This window comes from Gamsiella multidivaricata (genome assembly GCF_025024155.1).
Source record: "Gamsiella multidivaricata strain RSA 2152 chromosome Unknown BC939scaffold_7, whole genome shotgun sequence".
In the NCBI taxonomy this organism is placed as follows: domain Eukaryota; kingdom Fungi; phylum Mortierellomycota; class Mortierellomycetes; order Mortierellales; family Mortierellaceae; genus Gamsiella; species Gamsiella multidivaricata.
In genome coordinates, this window is record NW_026251715.1 from 51,047 (window position 1) to 67,000 (window position 15,954).

Consider the following 15,954-nt stretch of genomic DNA (forward strand, 5'->3'; position numbering starts at 1 on the left):
ATGTGTGAGGAATGGTTGAATGTGGAGTGTGCAGTTGGACAAGTTTTTTCTAATTTTACATTTCTATCTATCGCGCACGGCTAGCAGTCTTCGCAGTCCACCGCTTCAACGAGTCCTGTCTCGTCCGCACACAACGTCCTTCCTCCTCCCACTTTTCAGCCCACCTTCTTTCTTTCCCAAATAACGCCCGCTATTTCCTCCACCCCATCCCCTCACCTTTCTTCCTTCTCTCACCTTTGATCCCAATACATATATTTCCTTTGCTCCCTCTTAACAGCCAGCTCACCCGCATTGTCGACACTCACTCCTTCAGGCGCTCTTCTTGACCACCGCCAGAAAGCACTCGCGCTCGATCCGCTCCAGCCCTTTCTTTCTTTTGCCACCAGGATCCCCACCAACAGAACACAAACCGATGTCAAGCAACAATCTGCGTCCCTCACAGTCCTCGGCCACCCTGACCGATGACGCTCAAATTCGCAACCAGCGAATCCACGTCCTTGCCAACTCTTCCTCCAATGCCTCGCTCAATACTTCGACCACAGCTTCTCCTACACTTACGCACCGCCCCTTCGTCAATGCTGCCTTCCGTTCTTCCGAAAGCCACGCACAAGGGAGCCTGTTTGAGTCTCAAGGACATCACCCAACATCGACCAATCCTCTCTTCCTGCGTGGCCCATGGTTCAAGGATCACAGTGGCCGCACTGTGACCCTGCGCGGGGTCAACCTGTCAGGCGCATCTAAGACGCCAGTAAACTGTCCGTCGCACCAGGCTGAGGGTTTCCTGGACAATGACGGAACAGAGGTTTCGTTCATTGGCCGACCCTTCCCGCTCGAGGACGCAGACGAACACCTAGCCCGTCTCAAGCACTGGGGGTTCAATCTGTTGCGATTCATTGTCACCTGGGAGGCAATCGAGCATGCTGGACCGTAAGTTGGCGAATATTAATTACTTTCAATATTGATGCCATCGCACAGTACATTTTGGGCTATTCCCGTCCTGCACTGCACGCATGGATGGGGAGAGGGTTGAGACCAATGGGCATGAAATAATGAAAATGAACAGCAGGGTGAAATTAAGGTGCTACCGTTTCTCCGAACGCGGCAGTCGGTAGTCTTGTTCTCGTCGGCCCATTATCTGCTTTGCCACTTGTGCGTTTTGCTGCATGCGATCAGTGGAATGAGGGTAGTTTGCTTTTTTGGAGCCTGTGCTGACATGGCATGGATTTAGTCTCGATTATGATGTTATGTAACAAGGCACTGCGGGAAAGATGAGGAATATCGACCACATTTTCTCTCGATGAGCAAAGAGTGACCGATGGAGACACCTGCCTGAAATCGGCGCAATCATTTGCGGTTGCCTCCACACACACTGCCGTCCTCTTGTAGTGTGCCTCTTTACCTTTTTTCAGGCGTGGTCCCACGAGTGCATTCCCCGTCCTTCAAAGCCCAACAGAAACATGCAACGGGATATCTACTTATCCACAGCAGATCATAAATGAAGAACATAGCTGGTCGAGTGACACCAAATTTCTCGCGCACACCCCCATGCTGTTTGTTTGTGCCTTCCAGCTGTGGAGAACAAAAAATCAGGCCACTTTTTTTTCTGGCCCTTTTTAATATGCCGGTGTCGATGATCTTTACGACTATAGCAACAAGATACACGTCCAAACCTGCTTCAGACCACAACCCATCCTTGCTATTTCCATGCTCAAACACCTCGTTCGCCCTTGCCCCTATTGACCGCGGATGGAACAACTGACCACATTGCCTCCTATCATGTTCATTATAGTGGCAAGTACGATTACGATTTCTTCGAGTACCTCGTCAAGGTGCTTTATAAGTGCAAGCAATACGGCTTTAAATGCTTCATTGACCCTCATCAGGATGTGGTAAGCCGATGTTGACATTCTGGTGGAACAGAACACGTGTGCTATATCGTATTTTGTATCATCTTTCTAAACAGAGATGCCTATTTTGTCGCCATTAGTGGTCAAGGTTTTCCGGAGGATCAGGCGCACCACTGTGGACCCTATACCTAGCTGGACTCGATCCCAGCTGCTTCCCGCAAACAAATGCCGCTCTGGTCCAGAACTTCTACGAAGATCCTGAGAACTATCCAAAAATGGTTTGGGCAACGAACTACAACAAATTGGCGGCAGCGACCATGTTCACGCTCTTCTTCGCAGGATCCACCTTTGCACCTGACTGCGTCGTCAATCAAATGAATATTCAGGACTACCTTCAGACTCATTACATCAAGAGTTACATGGCCCTAGCAGAATATATCAACAAGCAGCACGGGATTGAGGACGACGTTGTAGTTGGGTACGACACTTTGAATGAGCCGTCAGCCGGATGGATTGGCGTGGAGGATATCACAAAATTTCCTCATCACCAGGAACTGAAGAAGGACGCTACTCCCACTCCGTTGCAGGCCATGCTTCTCGGGCAAGGTTCCAAACAGACGGTCGAGTTTTGGGTGTCGACATTTTTTGGACCCAAACGAAGAGGGTCAAGAACGATCGACCCTGAAGGCGTCACCGCCTGGCTCAGCCCGGAGCAGCGTGATGAAAAGGACAAGAGATTCGGATGGAAACGCTCGAAGGAGTATCCAAAGGCCGGAGAGTGTATATGGGCCCATCATGGTGTCTGGGACATGTCAACACAGCAGGCCCTGAACTCAGAGTACTTCTACAAGGACCCTAAGACCGGCGAAAAGTACGAATTTGACTCGAGGTCGTTCTTGCCTTTCTGCAGACGTTATGCGCAGGCCATTCGAACGATCCACAATGCAGCCATCATCTTTTTGGAGCCTCCCGTCAACGAAATTCCACCCTCGCTTCCGCCGCCCCACGACGATGAAGACGTGGCCCACTTTGACATCACGTCCCGTGTGGTCTATGCACCTCACTGGTACGATGGACTGACGCTTTTGAACAAACGCTGGAACTTTTTCAATGTGGATTATCTGGGTGTGAAGCGCGGCCGATACCCCAACTACGCTGCTGCTATCAAGATCGGCGAGAAGGCCATCAAGGAATGCTTCAGGGAACAGCTTGCCAGCATCAAGGAGGAGGGTCAGCAGGCCATTGGACAGCATCCAACACTTATCGGAGAAATCGGAATCCCGTACGATATGAACGATGGTAAGGCGTACAAGCCCAACGGCAACTACAAGGACCAGATCAAGGCCATGGATGCCAACATGTATGCTCTGGAATCCAATCACCTCAACTTCACACTATGGAATTACTGCCCGGACAACTCGCACAAGTGGGGCGACCAATGGAATGGCGAGGACCTGTCACTTTGGAGCAAAGATGACCTAGACAAAGATCCCGGCCGACTTAGCAAGAAGAACAGCAAATCCAGCCTCGCTAGCGACTCGCTCAGTCTCCGAGTGATGGACTCGGACAACTCTATGGCCTTGTCAGACAATACCGTCATTGAATCGCAGGGTTCACCTTCGACGAATTTGTCCGATCGGAAGCAGTCGCCCGTGCATGCCAGAGTGGCCAAATTGTCCTCATCATCGTCGTCCTCTTCCATGAAATCTTCCAAGTCATTATCCTCAACGATGTCCTCGAGCCATGCTTTGCTCGAGGGTCAAGGTTTAAGTCCAGACGGATCCAGCAACAAGCACCTCAACCTTGATCAGGGCGGAAGGGCTGTAGTTGCATTCTGTAGACCTTTTGCACAAAAGGTTGCCGGTATTCCTTTGGAGTTGTCATTCTCGCTGAACAATATTACCTTCAAGTTCTCGTTCAAGCGGACGCGCACGACCGAGCCCGGGGATGCATCCAATCCACTGAACTCACCTATGCCCGGCAAGATCAATGAACCGACCGAGATTTATCTGCCCCGGATCCATTTCCCATGCGTGGAGGACTATTTAAGCTCCCTCAGCACGTCGTCAAGCTCTGCGTCGGCCGAGAAAGACTCTGCTTGCTCGGTCACTGTTTCTGGTGGCCATTACGAGTGGAATCATGACGAGCAGATTTTGTACTGGTGGACTGATGACGATAACAGTGACAAGAGCTATGGGCCTGGCGAGGACACCAAGACCCGACGCGCCCAAGAGGAAGAAGAGGAGGATGTCTTTGAGATTACTGTTGTAGGGAAGAAGTGGGCAGGTAACTCTGTGTCAAGTCGCTCAGGAAGTTTTTGGAGCACTATCAGCCAGTGTTGCCGGCTCTCATAGGCAGCATATATTCTCGATGTTTCTTTGTACAAGTAAACGGTTTTGAGCACATGATGTTTTTCCTGAAGCGCACCGATCGTTAATACTTTTCAAACAAAGGCACATGAAGTAATTGACAGGAGCAATAAGCAGAGTTCCCAAAAACATGATATGAATTGTGAGTGGAGTGGATATTGTCTATTTTTCAACGTTCTAAAATCGTTTCTTTTGCGTGTCACCAACGTATGGTGAACCTGATCGTCGTATATTCCCTGTATGTGTAGTTTCTTTCTTGTTCGTTGCGCTTTTTTACTTTGTCTTGACAAAGCGCAGCTTCTTGGGAGAGTACTTGAAGTTGTCAGCATAGATCTTCTTCTTGAAGACCTTCTTGTTGGGCTCCTGGATGGTGTAGTCCCAGCCTACAAAAACCATTATGTGTGTGTCGAGATTAATTAGTAACTGGGAAAGATTGTAGATTGTGGTTCAACGACGAGAAAAAAAAAGAAAAAGAAAAAGAAAAAGAAAAAGAAAAAGAAAAAGAAAAAAGACATACCCTGCTTGTCAGCAAAAGCAGCGGCGTCCTCCTTGCTGGTGAACTTCATGGCCAGGGCCTGCATGTAATCAGCGCTAAAGTGGTAGAGATCGATACACAGCAAAATCCGGTGAGTATCCTTTGATCCGTTATTTTTTCATCCACCACAGCGACATCCTGATTGATTTGTCGAAACATTCCTGTACCTGGAAGCCCAGCCGATCAACTCGTTCTCAAAGCGACCAGCCTCGAGATCGGTGTCGAAATCCAGTCTCCAGTATCCAGTGTTTGCGATTCCAGACTGAGTGGCGGCCTTTGCTTGCTGATAAATGCGGCAAGGATGCATACGAACCTCCTCTATCGTTATATTACAGAGCAATTAGTCACCGTGTAAGTACTCGTGGTTCAGTTGCAACGCGAAATATGGTGCCAAATGCACCGCGAAATATAATGCCAAATACAGTGAAAGATATTGTATGCATGTAAGGCGAAAAAAAAAGAAGAAAAAGGCGACATAGCCCTGAAATGTAGATTCCTGATTCCATGTCAATCCCAGGGTTGATCCTGTTAAGGTGCTGCACTCACCAGGAGCTCCACTGATGATTTCGGCCTGGAGGGCGACGGGTTCCCGAGTCTCAGTGACGGATGTAGAGGTCGAGTACTGGTGGGATTTAAGGAGCGAGGCGTATGCGGGCCTGATAGTGGCGGCAAAGGGCACCCGCAGGGCCTGCTTGACAAGGACAGATGCCGACATGTTGACGTAGATGGTATAGGGAAGTAGTTGATGAGTTGGATCGCTTTCTCCGGAGAGGAAGATCCGAACGATCGCGGTTGCTCTCTGACTGACAAGCCACTTGGTGCCTGGGGGAGCAAATTGAGTGAGCAGGATTGGCCGTTGCGGAATACTCCTTTTTTGGTAAATTCAGGTACGGCCTCAGTCAGTTCCAAGGGCCCAAACCTTGAAAAAATATAACCGCTTTGAATCAGAATCGCTCCCCCATCCTCGATCCACACATCACCTCCGCTGCCCTCCATCCCTCTCGAAAAGTAAAGAGCACGACGGGCCAATGTATCGCGCTGCCACATTCTGCAGGCCGTCAATGCGCCTGAACTCGGCTCCTGCGTTTGCATGTCGCCAGGTTCTATTCCCGACGTCTTTTACCCCCACAACTGCAGCATCGGCAACAACCGTGCGCACTCTCAGGAGCGTACCTACAGCACCAGCAGTCCGTCATTTCACACCAACTATCTCTGTTCAACCAGCCCCTTATCTTCGCACTAAAGCCGTCAATGGTACAAAGACTGCAGCACGCAAGTACACAACCGAATCGTCTGTTGTCGTAGAAGAAGAGGTATCGCCATGGTCTGCACTTTTACAGCTTTATGGATCGGACATAACGTTTCTATATTGTGTCTTTACACTTGTCTCCCTGGACTAACGCTTAATGGATTTGTTTTACGTTCTAAACTATGCAGCTTCCTTTGCAATACGGGATGCTGTACTTTGACAATGCATACCCGCTGAAGATGGGATGGTGGGACATTCGATATTCGCTTCTACGACCTGGATGGAAATCCCTCGAGCGCAAAGCTAAGATGGAACTGGTCCCACCCGAGAATGCCATGCCCTTCCACTTCAAGATCGGTGGTATTGAGCCGCGGTATGTGTTTCAGTGATGTCTTTCTTGTTCTCTTTTTCTCTCAGTCAATGAAGCTAATTCATTCACTGCCACTGTGTCCCACTCCATAGGCTGAAGGACGGAGGAATGTTTGTGCATTTTTCATATGTCCGTCCGAGCTCATACACCACACGGGAGGCACTTAAAGAGATCGAAAGCCGTTGTGAACAGCACCTTATCAGCCACGATCACTACATGTGGTTCAACTTTCAAAAGGTGCGAGCCTTTCTTGTCAAGGGAGCCCCCTTCCTGGAGGACATGGCCAGTCGATATCCAACTAGCAGAATCCGGATCGAGTATACCGGCGATCTCAACGTCGAAGGTCTCTACGCACTCTTCCGAAAGTACGGCAAAATCATGGACATTGTGATGCTTCCGCCAGTCAAAGACATGCCCAAACAGGCTATCGTCCAGTACTCATTCATGCGCGCTTCCACCAGTGCTAAGAGCTGTTTACATGGTTCGGAGATCAATGGCGTACGACTGAATGTGACATACGAGAGAACGCTGCAAGGAAATGCAATTTGGACATGGCTGACAAATCATCCTAGGATCACCGTGCCTCTCGGCGGTATGGCGCTTGCTGGAGTTTCGTTTGTCATCTTTGATCCTATGCGAGTATTCAGCATGCATGCCAAGATCACACAGTTGTTCAATATGAACGAGTATCTGATCCTGAAATGGCTGCGCAAGGAGACTATCGGGCGCCTCACCCGTGCGCCAATCGATCCATCGCAGGCGACAGGATGGCGCGAGCGAGAACAGGAGGAAGAACGACTCCGCAACTGGCTACTTATTCCACCAGGTACAAATGAGTACCATGACAACCCTTGTCGACTTGTGATTTCTGTCTTGATAGTCGATTCTGGGACTAATATTGCTAATGGGATGGTGCACTAACTTGTAAAATAGAGTCGTTCGCAATTATCCATGGCCCTCGAGGCGCAGGAAAGACCGAGATGGTTGATTATGTGATCAAGGACAAGAAGCACAAAGTAGTTATCAGCTGTGAAGAGTTGGCCAACGCCAGAAGCGAAAGCGAGGTCTTGACGAACCTGGCTAAACAAGTCGGTTACGTCCCCTTGTTCCAGTTCATGTCCACCATCAACAACATGATGGACATGGCTATTACTGCTACAACTGGACAAAAAGCAGGTACGGAGATTTATTTGCATGTCCTTCATCACGAATCTGGAATACTGCCCGTGCAGACATCGTCTTTGCTGACAATGAACAACACCTTATTCGATAGGTCTGTCCGCAACGTTCGAGGGGCAGATGAAAAAGATTCTGGATACCTTGACCATTGCCATCCAACAGGCATCACCGACAAAGAACATGTCCAGCTACTCGCCCGAGGCTATCATGAAGAAGATCGAGGCCACCATTGAAGAAAAGGCCCGACATGAGGAGATGATCAAGGCTGGCGAATGCGGCACATCGACCCATACTCTAGAATCGAGGCGAGCTGCCAGGGCCAGGGCCAAGAAGAGACGGCAGGAAGGAGAAGATACCAAGTGGGTCGACCCTGATGAAATCCCTATCATCGTGATCGATGGATACATGTCCAGGGAGAAGGGGCCCCATACTAAGGAACTGTGGACTTACTTGGCCGACTGGGCTGCAGTCTTGGTCGAGAATCATGTTGCACATGTCGTGTTCTTGACCAACAATGTCGCGGCTGCCAAGCCCTTGGCTAAGGGTAAGTTCATTCCTCGTCAGTGAGGTTCACGGTTACAATTATGAATGCAGGAACGAGCCAACTTACCCTGACCTCCTTTGTGGGACTCTATCTTTTTAGCTTTGCCAAACATGACATTCGAAACAATCGTGTTGGCAGATGCGAGTCTGGAGTCTGCCCTCGAGTATGTGTACAAACATTTAGACAGAGATGAATTTCCCGACTTGATCAAATCCGTCCAGACGATCGGAGGACGTTTGACAGACCTGGAGCTCTTTGTCCAAAAGATCAAGAGCGGCTTGAGTCCTGAAGGTTAGACACGCGTTCGCAGCACTCATTATCTCACGCTTTCGAGAACGATCGACAGTTCGAACTTGAGAATTTAACCTTATGTGATTTTGGCACTTGGTATCTAGATGCGGTGAATGATATCCGGGGGCGAGCGGTCGTTGAGGTCAGGAAAAGTGCCTTTGACTTCGATAGCACTGATGGCAGGACATTGAGCTGGACGCCGATTCAATTCTGGGCTGTCATGAAGCAGCTTGCAGCAGGCGAGGCGGTAAGTTCTAAATACCTTTTCCTCCAATTCTACTTGCTCTTCGGTACCACCCATGAAACAGCCAAGTAGCTGCTTCAGAAATGACCGCCAAAGCAATTGTGGAACGCACCCCTCGCAAGCTCTTTTTTTTTTATAACTATTTTGATGAAGACAATTTCAAGACGTGGTACTAACGTATAATGGTATTTCAGGCCAACTTTGACGAGCTTAAGATTCATTCGCTGTTCAAGAACGACGAGTCGCCTTTCGCAGCCATGGAGCAAGCTGAACTCATCACTATCGTGCACAGAAATGGTACGAATAAGAGACGGTCGAAAAACCCGAGAGGCATACCTGTTACACAAGATTCTGATATATTCTCTTGTGCAAAAAAACAATAGGGCGACCATATGCTCTTCGTCCTGGTAAACCAATCTACCGCGCAGCATTCCAGGAGATCCTCTCCGACATTGGTTTCAACGCTGTGATGGAGCTCGAGTCCGCGACATTCCTCGAGAAGGAAGAGATGGTTAAGGTCGCAAAATGGGAGGCGGAGCTGAAGGAGCTCTCAAATCTGTTGCACAAGGACGGATCCTGGTTGTTCGGAGGCAGAAGCGTCCCCAAGGAGGTTGATACCCGCGTCAAATGGCTGATGAAAAAGCTGGCCGAGTCGCATGCCAGGGTCGAGGCATATGAGCAGAAGGCGTCTGAGGCCAAGAAGATTGTCGCGAATCTCGGTGTGTCGATGTAAAGACGAGTGAGATAGAGCACAGCCATACAGGCATCATTATAGAAAGTAGAACAGTGGTCCTTTGAAAGGCCATGTATGCCAAGAAAAAAAATATATCACAGAGCATTAAAATGAAATGATAAATTCGAGATGAAGAGGCCGCCTTGAGAGTCCACACAAGGCGATGTGGTGTACTCGGTGATGCCTTGCCAAGGGCTCGGCAATACGTGCCCATCAGCACACCACGGGATACCTACCTCTGACTGCCGAAGAGTGCTTCAGTCGCAGCTGTTGAGCGCAAAAGCATCCCCGTTCGGATATAGTACTCCAGTACATCATGGAAAGTCAAAGGTACGCATCGCACCCCAGCCCTTGAGAATTGTGATATGAGGAAGAATCAGTTTTTAAAAAAAAAAAAAAAAGGCCGAAAACAAAGAACGCAGTGTCGCAGTGTAACAATATTGTATTACAGAAAAGAAATAGTAAGCAACATGGGAGAAAACTCACTCGGAAGTGGGTCTTTTTGAGTGGTTGGATGCACAGGAGTCCTTCGATGAAAGGAGTTGTATCTTGGGGATCAGAGATGAAGTACTTGAATCTAATAATCCTACTTTGATATGCGTGTCAGATCTGGATCTGTTTAGTTTACCAAGCCCGAAACGGATTCCTAGCGAGGAGTTAGCATCTGAGCCTGCCCTAGCCCTAGCTACTGCTCCCGCACCAAGAACCTTCGCTTCAACACCAACTATATCTGGTTCAGCACCATCGACACCAATAGTGTCCGAAGCGTCAACAGCAACAGCGAAGTACTTGACAGCAAAAAGAGGTGCACCCACACCAGTATCAACACTATCATCATCATTGTCCGTACCTGTCTGCGCATCAAATGCAGCCGCAGCATCTCCAATGGAACAAAAAGTATCGTTTTGGAACGGTTCGCATTTAGCCAACAATTGTACCTCAATAACTAACAGCAATCTATGCATCTATGCTGTGGGAACGAGGCATATTGTATACATACCAGGATCCGCCTGAGTTTGAAGCGCAGTAGCAGGGGTTGATATGCTACACATAAAAAAAATTGGTTGTTGAACAAGTTCAACGTCTTGTGCTTTAGAATAAGGCATACAACTCCGTCCCTCCCCTTACTAGGCGATATGTGTCAGAACTAACTCTGGCAAGGTATACTTCTTGGGGTACAGTGTGGTTTGGGGAGGCGGTGCATTCGCTTCAGAAGAGGCAACGAGAGTACGTGTTCATCAAAAAACAACTGGGAGGGACAAAGAACAAAAACATCGCTCTGCCCTGGATTTTCGAACCATGCAGGGCCTGATCCAGCATGGCCATATCACACCGGATGTAAAGACCGTCAAAAGAACCTTGCTTGTCAAGAAACCGCCTACGACAAAGCTGGTTCGGTTATTCGGGCCACGGTGTGGCGACATAGCGAAGCTGTTGAAGAATAGGACCACCACTTTGGCGAAAAAGGATGTGACGAATACACTGAAAAAAAGTCCGCAGGTGGAAAAAATATACGTTTTTCTTTTTTTGGAGCGAGAATAAACAGTACTGCCGACATTGATGCAGGATATTATTGTTTTTTGTCGTAGATCGATACTTTTGTCATGATGGCTACAGCTTTCTCAGCATGAGCGACTGAATCTGAAAGGCGCGAAAACGAGCCCATTTTGAGAAGCAAATCAAACTTCATTTGTTTATACTCGATACCGGCGCTGCCTTGCACAGTATAGAGATGTAGCTTCCCTTTGACGGGCGCATGTATTGTGAACCAGACCATCCCATTTTCGCTTCGTTTTTACTGCTACATCACTGTAGTACAAACATTTTGAGAAGCAGGGAGTTTTTTAACAACACGTTCTGTGCTAATTTCGTCGCGTCAAAACAATCATTATTCTATCGGAAGTAATTTATTAAAGAGCACTCAGGAGGAGCCATAGTTAAGACCGGCGCTCCACCTTCCTTCCTTCCTTCTTTCCTTTACTTCACCCGTAAAACACCACGCACGCCCATTAGGAACCTCATAAAGACCTCCCTCCTGGCCGGCGTCATGGCAACATCCCTAGGCGTCAACTCTCTCTGTCCAACAACATCTTGCGTCGGGAAGGCCTCCGAAAGATGTTGGAATGAGCCCGATAACCGTTGTTGCAACTCGGGCGTCAGGGGTGTCTCACTCGCTCCAAGCATCTCCTGGATCAGCCCACCATAGGCCTCCTGCCTTGCACACACTAGTGCCAGCACGCACGAGCCCGCCACATCGACTAACTCCATATCCAGCTTCTTAAACAATAGCTGCTCAAATGTCAACTTCAGGAACTGATCCAAATGGATTCTTAGTCCTGCAACGTATTCTGTCGAGTTACGGAAAGTAGCATTACACGCATACAGGGCCAATGCTGTGATGGCTTGGAAGGTCAAGTGCGACACTTCAAGGATATTGTGGTCGATGCCGAATTTGAGGGAAGCCATCAGGTTGTTAAGCAGATCATTCGGTAGTTCGATAAGGCTTCCTGGGTACGACTCGACTAGCCTGGAAATCAGACGGATATAGAGTGTGCACAACCTTGGGATTTTAAGCATGTTCTCCTTGATCATGGGAATCAAAATATTGATGCCGGAAAAGACGACGGTTGATGGCGCGACGGCGTTAGGCGCATGTGCCAGCATCTGGTCCACGCCCCGGACCTCCAGAAGACTCAGCAACATCTCCAATACAACCGAAACGTCGCTGTACGGCTCATCCTCTGCTTCCTCCCAAGCGATTGCTCGCTTATTGCCGAGATTTGCTGCCGAGAATGTCTGCAAGAGTTTTAAGAGGCAGGTGTGAAAATAACTGACTTGGTCTGCAGAAAGGACCATAAAGTCGAGGTTTCTGATCAAATCGGTGTAGAGCCTCAGCACCAGGATTTGGACCTCGGGAAAGTTGTTGTAGACCCTCACCAGATCCACGAACGACTCAAAGAAGCGAGAGCAGAAGTTGTAGATCATCGGAGTATTAACATCTGTCAGTGCCAATGCTAGTCCATTGAACATCTATTCGAAGAATGATGGAATAGAAGATATTAATTGATGTTCATGTGAATGAATTGGTGGGAAATAAAGCCGCACCTGTTTGGGCACGGTTCGTTACCTCTAGGCCATTCATGATCTGGCTCATGACTTCAGGAGTTTGGTATCTGCTCTGGAATGACTTGTCGTGTAGAACAGCCGCAAAGCGTGTCTCGATAGCCGTTGAGATCAGGTTGAAGTAATGTCCGTTCAGTTGCTCGGTAGGGGCGTACGAGATAATATTTGTGATCGACTGAATAAGCGAGCTGAAGATAACAAATGACAAAGGTGCCTTGATTAGTATTTCATGCGACCTCGCAGGCGAAAGTTCAGGACGCGCTGCATGATAAAAACAAAAGAAGCACATACTTGTGGATGACTTCAGGGAGGACAGAGAGGTGATCGATAAAGAAGCTAACGAGCGGAGGAAATTGTTCTATAGTTGTAATTGTACAGTTGAAAGATTAGCACATTATGCTTCCGCGCAGCTACTGGACCGCTTTGCCCATGCCAACTTCACATCCACTCACCAGACTGTAGAAGCGCGTTTCGTACAGAGGATCTCTGTCCGAATGTGTTCATGAGCGCGATAATCTATTCATGAATCGTAGTGTCACATTAGCATTCATTGCCTAGTCACGTCCGCGGCTTTGAAAGCAACAAACCAGATAAGCAGCCATACCTGGACCAAGACATCGGGGTCCGCGTTCCACATGATAAAATTGATGCGCAGTTTGATGATCAGAAACTCCAGGATAGAGCTACCTTTGCCCCCCTGAGACGCCTCTCCATATGATTGCAAGAGATTGGAGCTAGATATTTTCAGAAAGTAATAAGCATTCATTTGTCAATACTTCACACTGTTCCTTGTTTTAGCTATACTTGTCATGTCAGACGGCTTACCTAAGGCTTGCGTAGTTTTCTGGACCGATAAAGAGATACGTCTTTACCCATCGCTCAAGGAACCAGAAGAGTGAAAGAGCGACCTGAGGACTGCACGATATTGCCTGATGACCATATGAAGGAGGTATAAGTCGAGATATGTTAGAGACGATGGGCCATAGAAGCGAAATCAGAAATGTCTATAGTATCAAGTACCTGCGCGGAGTGAGAGTCAAGTGAAACAGAGTCCAGGAGACTCATCAGGTTGCTGAAAATGTTGACGAGCTGATCCTGCGCCAGGGCCTGGCTCTTCGAGAATTCATTAAGGGTGTCCGGTACGAGCGCTGTCTCTCCGACGTTATTGTCCGCAAATACATATCCTGTGATAACAATCAGCCAGTGCAGATGCTCATACAAGAATGTAACATAATCAGGATGGCTACCATCGTGCGTCGTTCTGAGAAAGTTTTGAAGACGCTCGATGCGATCGTGAAGCAGACTCTGAAGTCGGAGTAACGTGTTGTGAGGATCTAGTCTGGCCAAGGCTGCAATCGAAATCAGCTGGTCGCCATAAGTCTCCCAATCCTGGAATCCATCGCTCTCCTCATCCACCAGGGCATTGAATTTTGCAAGCTCCAGTCTAGTATCGACATATTTCTCCACGATACGGTAGCTGATACTGTGAAAGAACTGCAGCAGGTTCGTGGCGTCCGCAACCAAAGCAGGCGAGTTGTGATCCGAGATGGCAGCTTGCGAATCCTGCACCAGTTTAACCCAGGTCACTAGAAGTTCATCGAATGCCCCCATAAGACTCTCAGACTCCTCAGGAACCTTGGCTGACTCGTTCAAGCAGTGGATGGTAAGCAAGGCAACTTGGTTTAAAAAGTCAAAACGTTCAGGCACAGCGCAGATCGTTTGGATTGAGTGGAAAGACAGCAACTGACGGATCATCTCTGTGATAGCAATCATATTTTCCGTGTAATCTGCCTGCAGGCACTCGTCCGATGAGCAAGATGCCACACTACCAGGTCAAACATATTCGTACAATTAGAACATATGTTTTTACTCGATATATATCCCACTCGGCCAGTAGTATTGATTCATACTTGTTGATAAGGGCCAATAGTCCCTTCATCACTCCGGAAATGTGATGGATCGCGGCCTCTTCGGCGACAAAGATGGCTCCGTGAAGACCGCAAAGCTGAATTAGGCATTGCCGGACACGGTGTGTCATAATATTGTCGTCCTGGACCAGCGGGAACAACTATCCTCAAAAATGATACGACAAATTCGTAAGATTGATGAGCAGATTTCCATAGGCAACGACCCAAATGTTGCTACATACTTACAGTAAAGAACATGGAGAGGACGTCGGCGTTAACAAGAACTGACCGCCAGCTCGCAGGATAGACAATAGTCCTTGTAAAGTCGTCCTCGTCATCTGCAAATGTGCCCGCTAGAACTGGTTGACCTACAAAAAGTGAAATTGATCGAGGAGTCGAGTTAATTCAAACCTTTCAATGCGATTTCCTACAAGTGTGTTGGAATGTGATTTTCTCTCCGATACAAGCGCATACTGTTTGAAGAGAAGTCCCATTGTAAGATCGACTCGAGCAGCAAGATCGAAAGACTAAGCAGCGGCTTCTGAGATCCCGACACTTCCTGACCAGGGATCGAAATCAGATCATGCAGTTGCTCGTGCAGGACCTTGAGTGCAGCCTCAAAGATCAACCTGAGGTGTCGCTCCTCAAATGAAAGTTTAGTCCTATAATGGAAGTCCCATGTCAATCCAACGCTGCTCGCCTTTCCTCTGCTAGAAAACTCGTCCACGAGTGCATGCGCCAAGGTAAGTCCAATCTTCCTTTCCTGATCGCCCATAGATAGAAGTTGGATAATGTGGTTGTAGACGACATCCTGCTCCTTTTCCGAAGCCTCGAGCCATCCACGCTTTGAGATCACGGCTATGGCTTGGTAGATCTGCTTGGCGACCCAAGAGACAAGTCTGGGATGCTCGAGGTTGTACTGGATGAGGTACGCCTGCAAGTGATGAATGTCCTGCTTCTGGTATAAACCGTATTCCCGGACGATGGCTCCAGTGATTCCTGAGGCGGCATGAAACTGAACCATCGGCGTGTTGGAGTTGGCTAGACGAATCAGATACAATGCAAGAAGTGCATAATAACAGTGGTCAATCATTCGTCCACCATGCTTTAACAGTAACGAAAAAACATGGCATTATGGTCTTACCAAGAAGATACTGGCAGACAGGCACAATGTTGGCGCTGTGCTTGAAGTCAATCAGAACCTTCTCGGCCTGCTCTCGAGTCGCTGGATGCTATTCATGCAGGATCGACAGTTGAAATATGAATAAAGGGCGAAGTCGAACAAAATAACGATGCTCTAAGAATCCTGAGCTGGTCATAACGAGCCGTCCAGCAATCAGATCTGGCTCCGAGAAAAAGTGATAGCATGAATGTCTCTCTACCTGCGTCTCCACACAGGCCTTTTCGATGGTGGCCAATACAGTTGGGTAGTCCATGGTCCTCTGATGGCGAGTGAGCAAAGGATCAAATTGTGACCAGACCGTCGTTCTGATCTTTTGCTCATATGGTTTACAATTTTGTACGATCAAAATCCATTTCTGTGACGACGAGCATAACGAAAAA

The 15,954-nt window shown here is 48.3% G+C and overlaps 4 protein-coding genes across 4 annotated transcripts; 2 read left to right on the forward strand and 2 right to left on the reverse strand.

The window, feature by feature from the left end:
• The first annotated feature begins 147 nt into the window (after positions 1–147).
• Positions 148–4,332, forward strand: BC939DRAFT_439080 (glycoside hydrolase superfamily). Its single transcript, XM_051553919.1, has 3 exons — positions 148–927; positions 1,790–1,889; positions 1,988–4,332. The coding sequence occupies exons 1-3, from the start codon at positions 413–415 to the stop codon at positions 4,199–4,201; spliced, it is 2,829 nt and encodes a 942-aa protein (XP_051416143.1). The 5' UTR covers positions 148–412; the 3' UTR covers positions 4,202–4,332.
• Positions 4,333–4,358: 26 nt separating this feature from the next.
• On the reverse strand, positions 4,359–5,542 carry BC939DRAFT_439083 (Ndufs4, NADH dehydrogenase Fe-S protein 4). The gene is made up of 4 exons (XM_051553920.1): positions 5,298–5,542; positions 4,919–5,069; positions 4,734–4,807; positions 4,359–4,599 (listed from the first exon to the last, which is right to left on the reverse strand). The coding sequence occupies exons 1-4, from the start codon at positions 5,464–5,466 to the stop codon at positions 4,490–4,492; spliced, it is 504 nt and encodes a 167-aa protein (XP_051416144.1). The 5' UTR covers positions 5,467–5,542; the 3' UTR covers positions 4,359–4,489.
• A 166-nt stretch (positions 5,543–5,708) lies between these two features.
• Positions 5,709–9,490, forward strand: BC939DRAFT_439085 (RNA12 protein-domain-containing protein). Its single transcript, XM_051553921.1, has 9 exons — positions 5,709–6,064; positions 6,189–6,373; positions 6,463–7,196; positions 7,304–7,546; positions 7,644–8,093; positions 8,193–8,384; positions 8,489–8,631; positions 8,823–8,925; positions 9,012–9,490. The coding sequence occupies exons 1-9, from the start codon at positions 5,780–5,782 to the stop codon at positions 9,359–9,361; spliced, it is 2,685 nt and encodes an 894-aa protein (XP_051416145.1). The 5' UTR covers positions 5,709–5,779; the 3' UTR covers positions 9,362–9,490.
• A 1,732-nt stretch (positions 9,491–11,222) lies between these two features.
• BC939DRAFT_525570 (armadillo-type protein) lies at positions 11,223–15,934 on the reverse strand. The gene is made up of 12 exons (XM_051561323.1): positions 15,774–15,934; positions 15,536–15,623; positions 14,866–15,432; positions 14,638–14,759; positions 14,395–14,552; positions 13,505–14,309; positions 13,310–13,413; positions 13,089–13,218; positions 12,937–13,000; positions 12,776–12,842; positions 12,489–12,672; positions 11,223–12,391 (listed from the first exon to the last, which is right to left on the reverse strand). Exons 1-12 carry the CDS (start codon positions 15,825–15,827, stop codon positions 11,339–11,341), a joined length of 3,396 nt encoding a protein of 1,131 aa, XP_051416146.1. The 5' UTR covers positions 15,828–15,934; the 3' UTR covers positions 11,223–11,338.
• Positions 15,935–15,954: the final 20 nt, after the last annotated feature.